The sequence below is a fragment of the Rhinoraja longicauda genome, chromosome 16, assembly GCF_053455715.1.
Source record: "Rhinoraja longicauda isolate Sanriku21f chromosome 16, sRhiLon1.1, whole genome shotgun sequence".
Taxonomy (NCBI): Eukaryota; Metazoa; Chordata; class Chondrichthyes; order Rajiformes; family Arhynchobatidae; genus Rhinoraja; species Rhinoraja longicauda.
The window spans coordinates 3,069,045-3,078,477 of NC_135968.1; the positions used below are offsets into that span (position 1 = coordinate 3,069,045).

General features: G+C 47.0%; 1 gene segment (V, D, J or C); it reads left to right on the plus strand.

Moving 5' to 3' along the window:
• The first annotated feature begins 31 nt into the window (after positions 1-31).
• Positions 32-5,799, plus strand: LOC144601073 (immunoglobulin heavy constant gamma 2-like). The segment is given in 4 exon segments: positions 32-1,565; positions 1,651-1,968; positions 4,591-4,730; positions 5,617-5,799. Coding segments are annotated over 4 exon segments (702 nt in total).
• Positions 5,800-9,433: the final 3,634 nt, after the last annotated feature.

A 9,433-nucleotide genomic window follows, 5' to 3' on the forward strand; every position in this document is an offset into this window, starting at 1 on the left:
AGCTTTCATGAGGTGACATTGCTCACCACTGAGCCACATATGATATCTGTGTCTAACCTGGGGGATGGTTATTTGAGGAGTCTCTGTTCACAGTCACTGTGCTGCTGCTCACTGGGTGGGTGTGCACGGATGATGTTAAATAAAAGAGACATCTATCTCATCATTGGTAACTGTTCTATTCCAATGGTACAAGTAAACATCTGCTTGTCAGTGCTTAAAGTAAATCTGTTCTTGAATCTGCTGGTATGTGCTTTCAAACATCTGTATCTACTGGAGAGGGGAGAAGAGAGAATGACTGGGATGTGAGGGTTCCTTGATGATGTTGGCTGCTTCCCCGAGGCAGCGTGAAGTGTCGATGGTGGAAGGAGTAAAAGTCTACGGTGGGGGATGCACTGCCCATTGAGTGGGCCGAGGGCTGTTTAGTTTGGGTTAGTTTAGTTTGGTTTAATTGTCACGTAGACCGAGGTACAGTGAAAATGCTCTTTGTTGCGTGCTAATCATTCAGCGGAAAGACTATATGATTACAATCAAGCCATCCACAGTATACAGATACATGACAAAGAGAATAACGTTTTGTGCAAGGTAATGTCCGAGCGTCTCCAGTGAGGTAGATGGTAGCTCAGGGCTAGTTGGTGAGGGGATGGTTCAGTTGCTTGATAACAGCTGGGAAGAAACTGTCCCTGAATGTGGAGGTGTGCGTTTTCACACTTCTATATCTTTTGCCTGATGGGATAGGATATAAGAGGGAGTGGCCAGGGTGCGACTCGTCCTTGGTTATGCTGCTGGCCTTGCCGAGGCAGCGTGAGGTATAAATGGAGTCAGTTTGTTTGTGTGATGGGCTGGGCTGCAACCACAATTCGCTGCAATTTCTTGGATGGAGCTGTTCCCAAACCGTGCTGTGATGCATCCTGATAAAATGCTTTCTATGGTGCATGGTGCACTAAAATTGAATACCAATAAAGAATTGAATAGCATGTAGTTTTATTTGTATTAGTGTTATTGTATTTGTATAAGTGTTGTGGAGAATGTATTGTGTTTGATTATAAGAAATTAGAGTGTGCGCATAATTTCAAGGGTCAAACTCTGTATAAATGTTGAGTGGAATTTCAGAGCAGTAGGTAACTGGGACTGTGCTGCTCTCCTTGTGCACAAGTCAATCTAGTGAGTCTGGAAAATGAATGCAAGTCGTCAGAGTCCAGTTGATCAACGACGACAACACCAGACCTTGTCCGGTTTGTAAGCTTTCTATTTCTCATCTGCAGAATTGTCTGTCTTTATCCAAAATCCCTCCACTGAAGAGATTTGGATCAACAAGACCGCTACTGTGGTGTGCATGGTAGTGGGTGCTGATCTGAGCCAAGTCCAAATCTACTGGCAAGTGAGCGGAAGGGAGAGAACTACAGGGGCTGTGACCTACCAACAGAGAGGGGAAAGGACCCAAGACAGAGTGATCAGTAAACTCCGGACCAGTGTGGAGGAGTGGACCAGTGGGGTGGAGGTCGTGTGCTCTGCCCAACGATCTCCATCATCATCACCAGTGTCCGCACGGACAGAAAGTGCCAAAGGTGGGCAAGAGATCAGCAAAGATATGGCCAACATTAGTTACCATGAGCAAGGGAGTTTAACATCTACTTTGCTCCTCTGTTCCAGTTGAGACTAAAAGTCCCAAGGTCAGACTGCTGCCTCCAGCTCACCAAGAGACCAAGCGTGACAACGCAGCCCCCCTCGAGTGTGTGCTCTCTGGTTTCTACCCGGACCTCATTAACGTCACTTGGGAGAAAGACGGAGCCCCGATCTCCGCCAGCACCAGCACCACACCGACTGCTCTGGAGCAGGGGGGGACTTTCAGTGCCAGCCACTTCCTGACTGTGAGTTCAGAGGATTGGAAGAAAGGCTCAGTCTTCAGCTGTACAGTGTCTCATCCCCCCTCGAACACCAGTATCAGCCGGAAAGTGAAAAGCTTTCAAGGTAAAATGCTGGGATTCACTCGAATGATCACATCTTTTGCAAAATAGGGCGCAGCAAGTTTAGCACTGTAGGACAGTGTTGCAGTGTGTGTGTGTGTGTGTGTGATAACCAAGAGCCCAAGACTAGGACACAACGCAATTTACTTGTGTGATTTCATAACTTCAGCTTCTTCCAAAACACCTCGGCAGCCAGGCCAGTGAAGACCAAGCCTGCTGTTCTTCAAAATTAGTGTCACAGGGTCAGTCCACTCATTGTTGTAGGTCCCCTGTGTGTGGCATCTCATTTAGCCAACCAGTTGTCTTCTGTAAATTTGAAGAGTGGGGTCGAGTATTTGTATTTGTACAATTGTTTGTTCACACTGGAAAAGAGGTCCATCAGAAAGTCCATTGTGTGGATGGAGCTCGGTACAATCATGTTGGCATTGGAGTGATCATGGAGTCATAGATTTATACAGCACGGTAACAGGCCCTTCGGCTCAGCTTGCCTGTGCCAACCAAGGTGCCCGATCTACACTCGTCCCATCTGCCCATGTTTGGCCCAAATCACTAATCATCTCAAGTTCATAAGTGATAGGAGCAGAATTAGGCCATTTGGCCCATCAGGTCTACTCTGCCATTCAATCATGGCTGATCTATCTCTCCTTCCCAACCCCATTCTGCTGCCTTCCCCCCTTAACCCGTGACGCCCACACTGATCAAGAATCTATCAATCACTGCTCTAAAAATATCTCCTGACTTGGCCTCCACAGCCTTCTGTGGCAATGAATTCCACAGATTCACCACCCTCTGACTAAAGAAATTCCTCCTCATCTCCTTCCTAAAGGTTCGTCCTTTAGTTCTGAGGCTATGGTCTTAGACTCTCGCACAAGTGGAAACACCCTCTCCACATCCATTCTATCTAGGCCTTTTTTCACTGTTCGTCCTATCCATGTACCTGTCCAAATAACTTTTTAACATTGTTATAGTTTCTGCCTCAACTACCTCCTCCTGCAGCACACTCCATGTACCCAGTGCCCTCTGTGTGAAAAATTTACCCCTCAGATTACCATTAAATCTGTCCCCCCCCCTCACCTTAAACCCATGTCCAATGGTTCTTGATTCCCCTACTCTGGTTGAATGTGCCTGTGCATCTGTGTGTCTCACCAGCTCCTGCATTCTGTCAAATTATGGTTATCTCCTCTTTTAGACTATAGACAATAGGTGCAGGAGTAGGCCATTCGGCCCTTCGAGCCAACACCACCATTCAATGTGATCATGGCTGATCATTCTCAATCAGTACCCTGTTCCTGCCTTCTCCCCATACCCCCTGACTCCGCTATCCTTAAGAGCTCTATCTTGCTCTCTCTTGAATGCATTCAGAGAATTGGCCTCCACTGCCTTTCATATTGGGCCGATAGTAACAAGACCAGGTTGTGGTTAGTTGAGCAGTTGGTATTCTTGAGGAAAGGGAATGTCTCTCCAGAAAGTTACTGCTACTCAGTGTCGCGTGCAGACTGCTGTTCCAGGGTTCACAGTGTGAACTGGGTTGTGACTGTAACATTCTGCACAACACCCAACACACTGTTTGTTTAGTTTAGTTTAGAGATACAGCGCAGAAACAGGCCCTTCGGCTCATCGGGTCCACACCGACCAGCGATCTCTGCACACTAACACCATCCTACATAAACTATTGACAACTTACAATTTTAACGAAGCCAATTAACCTACAAACCTCTATGACTTTGGAGTGTGGGAGGAAACTGATGGACAGGGAAGGATTTGTGATCATCTTTGTGAATGGTTCTGGTTCTGGTTGATTACTGCGCAAACACTTCATAAGTGGTTATCTCGCGCAGGTTGCATGTGATCAACTCATTCAGAAAGTGGAAAGATACAGAAAGAAGGGCCAGTGATGAGCTTTGCCTGTGGCAATGTGTTCAGCTCAATGTGTGTGGACCATACCCAAAGAGGAGATACTGGCTCACAGGGAGGGTTGAACAGACCTGGACTCGCCAGGATAAATTACAAAGTGAAATGATGCTGAATAAGTTGTCATTTAGAAGGCTAAAGGAAGATCTGTTCAATGTTTTCACAAAGTTAATGGGAGCTAACAGAATAGATTATCCTCAGATGATGCACACCTCCACATTCAGGGACAGTTTCTTCCCAGCTGTTATCAGGCAACTGAATCATTCAACCACATCCAGAGAACAGTCCTGAACTACTATCTACCTCATTGGTGACCCTCGGACTATCTTTGATCGGACTTTACTGGCTTTACCTTGCACTAAACGATATTCCCTTATCATGTATGTATACACAGTAAATGACTCATTTATACACGTGTTTTGTCTTTCCGCTGACTGGTTCGCACGCAACAAAAGCTTTTCACTGTACCTCAGTGTACGTGACAATGAACTAAACTAACTAACTAGATGAGGAGGGATTATTTTTTAGTTATGTACAGTGCTCCCTGGGTTACAAATGATCCACCTGATTTGTGGAAATCCAACTTTATACAAAGTACACGGTCTAGATGTTAGAGGCAGCCATGTGTTCCTGTTGTCATCATTTAATTCAGACAGTGTTGATCTGTTGATCCTCAGAGCAAACTAACTGTCTCACCTTCCCATTTGTTTTGCAGCCGGCACAGACTTGACGGGAGAGGAAGGAAAGGAGGAACTGGGGGACTTGGATGGAGATGACAATGTGCTTACAGTTGCTGCCTTCGCCATTCTGTTCATTATCAGTTTCCTCTACAGTACCTTCGTCACGGTTGTCAAGGTAACAATGACCAAGGACAGAGATACTTTGTGACCCCCACACTTTTACCGTCCATTCCTCACCACACTGTGTTCTCTACTCTGGAATCCTCACCACACCAGTCAACAGATGATGCAGTCTGGGACCCTTCACATCCTCCTGCACTTTGAACCTTTCCTCTTTACTCCTGTCCTCTGGGACTTGGTACAGCAAACATTCATGGAATGTTGGGTATTTGGGGCAATGACGCTGGGCTCAAACAAGGAAATCAAACAAATGTATTCATGTAAAATGTTGGGTGGCACGGTGGCGCAGCTGTAGAGATGCTGTCTCACAGCGCCAGAGACACGGGTTTGATCCTGACTACGGGTGCTGTCTGTACGGAGTTTGTACGTTCTCCCCATGATTTGCGTGGGTTTTCTCCGAGATCTTCGGTTTCCTCCCAAACTCCAAAGATGTACAGGTTTGTAGGTTAATTGGCTTGGTGTAAATGTAAAAAAATTATCTCTCAGGTGGTGTTAATGTGCAGGGTCGGTCTCGGTGGGCTGAAGGGCCTGTTTCCATGCTGGATCACTAAACTACAACTAACAGGGTACTCAGTATCTGAAACCTGAGCCCAAGTATGGGAACTCTCTTAAGCCCACAACTGGTATTCAGACTGTGTATCCCTTAGAGTTGACCTCAGCCACTAATGAAAGACCACCTGTCCATGAGGGTCCATCTCATACAACATGCACAGACCACCAATCCTCGAGGGTCCTAGAAAAGGTGCAGACCCTCTGTCCATGAGGGTCCATCTCTGAGGTTAAGGACAGACTGTCTGTTATTTAGTTGCCTGTCGCTACAGATCACCATCTGTGCTGCACCTTGCCACACACAACATCTGACTTTCCCATGTATGTTACAGGTGCAGCGATGACCGGCCGCCACACACGCCACATTCACACAAGAGATCGCCATGCTGCTGCTGACGTTGGCAAATGGAGTCTCGCTCTCATTCACTCACTCGGCAATCCGAGGCTACTGCACTGCAAACGCTCATTTCAGGATATAAACTTGGAAATGCACTGGGGATGCTGGGGATGAAACAGGTTGGGCCTGAGGTGGGGGGGGGGGGGGGGGGACAGGAGAGGACATTACAGTGGGAAAATGTATGAGACACTGGAGTGGGTGGCATTGAGGAGTGGGAGAGGAAGGCAGGATTAATGTTTGGGAAATGGGAGCAGGGGATGGGAATGTGATGAGTGAAGGAGAAGAGGGGAGTGTGGGAGGGGGAGGGATGCACTGATATTGTGGAGAAAGAAGGGGGCAGGGGGAGGGGAGAAGGAACATGAAGCAATGTGGTGCTTGGGGACTTGCTAAATCATTGTTGTAAATCAGATGTTGTTTAACTCATTTTCTGCAGCTTATTTTTATTTTTTTCTGCTGAAGTGCATGTTTTCATTTGAAATTAGATACATAAATTAAAGAAAATAACAAGAACATGAAATGTTTGGAGTTGATAAGACTGAGGGCAGCAATCTGCCCATCACTGTTCACTCATCACTGTGGGGACTTCAGCTCAGTGCACCAAATACACCAGATACTGGGCTGCCTCAGAAGGCAGTGGAGGCCAATTCTCTGGATGCTTTCGGGAGAGAGTTAGATAGAGTTCTTAATGATGTGGAGTCAGGGGGTATGGGGAGAGGGCAGGAACGGGGTACTGATTGTGAATGATCACCCATGATCACATTGAATGGCGGTGCTGGCTCGAAGGGCCGGATGGCCGACTCCTGCACCTATTCTCTATTGCCTATTGTAAAACACATCAGGAGAGGAATACGTGGACAGGTTCAGAATAGGATACAACAGGTACTGAGGAATCAACACCAGCACCTGATCCAAATGGCGTAGGTCCGAGGGCCAGACATTGCAGGAAAGCACAGGGGGCCAGGTATTGCAGGAACAGACCCCAGGGAAAAGACAATTTGTATATGACCAGACAATGGTAGGGCTGCGGGGAGTGTTGTTGAGCAGAGGGATCCAGGAGTGCAGGTGCATGGTTCTTTGAAGGTGGAGTCGCATGTAGATAGGGTGGTCAAAAAAGCTTTTGCCACATTGGCCTTCATCAGTCAGAGTATTGAGTATAGAAGTTGGGAGGTCTTGTTGTAGTTTGAAAGACGTTGATGGGACCACATTTAGAGTTTGTGTCCGGTTCTGGGCACAATGTTGTAGGAAAGATGTCAACAACCTGGAAAGGCTACAGAGAAGATTTATGAGTATGTTGTCAGGATACCAGGGTCTGCTATATGGAGAGATTGAGTAGGCTGGGGCTCTATTGCTTGGAGCGCAGGAGGATGAAGTGTGATCTTATAGAGGTGTACAAAATCATGGGATGAACAGATCAGGTAGATACACAGTCTCTTGCCAAGAGCAAGGGAATTGAGGACCAGAAGACATAGGTTTAACATGAAGGGGAAAAGATTTAATAGGAATCTGAGGGGTATGTTTTTCACACAAAGGGTGGTGGGTGTATGGAACAAGCTGCCAGAGGAGGTAGTTGAGGCAGGGACTATCCCATTATTTAAGAGACAGTTGGACAGGTACATGGATAGGACAGGGTTGGAGGGATATGGGCCAAACAGGCAAGTGGAACTAATGTAGATGGGACACAAAATGCTGGAGTAATTCAGCGGGTCGGGCAGCAACCCGCTGAGTTACTCCAGCATTTTGTGTCTACCGTCGATTTAAACCAGCATCTGCGGTTTTTATTTCCTACTAATGTAGATGGGACATGGAAACAATTCATGAAATCAATATTCATACCACTAGGTTGTAAGCTGTCCAAGCGAAATATGAGATGCTGTTCCTCCAATTTGCGTTTAGTCTCACTTTGACAGTGCAGGAGGCCCAGGACAGAAATGTCAGTGTGGGAATGGAAAGGGGAATTAAAGTGTTTGGCATCCGAGAGATCAGGTAGGTCCAGGCGGACTGAGCGAAGGTGTTCAGCGAAACGATCGCCGAGTCTACGTTTGGTCTCGCTGATGTATAAGAGTCCACACCTTGAACAGTGGATACAGTAGATGAGGTTGGAGGAGGTGCAAGTGAAGTGAACCAGCATTTATTTCCTGGCCCCAACCACTTTTGAACTGTGTGTTTCCCTGGGCCATTTCAGTGCAGATAAGGGTCAGCTACTTTACTGGGGGCCTGGAGTCATATAAAGACCAGAGCAGGTGAAGTCAACAGATGCTCTTCCCCAAAGCTGAAGTCATGGGTTTAGACATTTCCCAATGTCACAGCAACAGACACAGGCCTTTAATTGCACAGATTTAATGAACTAACTTTAAACTCCTCACCACCGTGGTATGATGGGAACACATTCTCCAGATCACAGACCCAACTTCTGAATTACATCATTCACTGAAACATTGTGCTAGTGTATCCCTACAGAACCACAATACAGAGAGGCCAACAATACAGACCAGTGTTAATACTACAGAGCATACCCATCCCACTCACACTGCCTTTGCACAACACCTTCATTCAATCTACCTCCTTGTACTCTCTCTTTCTCTCTCCTGCTCCATAGACTGACATTCCCAATGATTCCTCTGCTTTCCACTTTATCACACACTGAAACAGTCTGCCTTTTGCACTCAATTATACATCTTTCCCTTTCCTCTCTCTGTCTATCTCTCTGTGTCTGTCTGTCTCTCTGTCTGTCTGTCTCACTGTCTCACTTTCTCTCACTCTGTCTCTGTTTGTCTGTTTTTCTGTCTGTCTCTCACTCTTTCACTCTCTCTCTTTCTGTGTCGCTGTCTTTGTCTCTCTGTCTTGTCTCTCTCTGTCTCTCAACAAGATGACATCTTCCATGTTCCCCAGCAGCATGGTGACAGCAGCCAACAGACAGCATCTGTTGCTCAGCACCCACACTCCCTCCCACCCTCACATTTCGACCATCTATAAAGACAGGATGTTGAAACAAACGAGGGCCTTACCACGCCACTGGCCTCTGCTTGCTCCAACACTGGCCTCCCACTCCTTCGATTGCTCCAGAAGTGCTGCCACTCCTCCAGTATATTTCGCACACTTCGCTGCTTGCAACAACGGCCGTGACTTCTGCTTCCTGTTGTGAGTCTCTGCTTCTCCCCTCTCAGCCAATGGCTAGAAAAATGTGCAGGAAGGAAATGTAGACTGCAGAACTGCAGTCTATCTGATTTACCCCGAAGCTAGACACAAAATGCTGGAGTAACTCAGCCGGACAGGCAGCAGGTGGAGCTGCTGCCTCATGGACTCAGGGACTATCCTGACCTCAGGTGCTGTCTGTGAAGCTTGCACGTTCTCCCCATGACCGCATGAGCTTTGTCCAGGTGCTCTGGTTTCCTCCCACATCCCAAAGACATACGGGTTTGTAGGTTAGTTAACACGTTAACTAGGTTATCCCACTTTCTTATCTATTCCCTAAACACCAGGGTAATTTATAAAAACTGGTCAGCGTGGACTTGGTGGGCAGAAGGGCCTGTTTCCGCACAATGGGGAATTAGGGGAGGGCACCAGTAAATGGGGAATTAGGGGAGGGCACCAGTAAATGGGGAATTAGGGGAGGGCACCAGTAAATGGGGAATTAGTGGAGGGTGTTGTAGTTCGTGCCCTATGAACAGAATAGTCAGACAACCAAATTCGTTTAACCTCTTTATTCTACTCACCCAGGTGGGAGAGAGTCTAGAAACCGAAGCGTTTAGAAA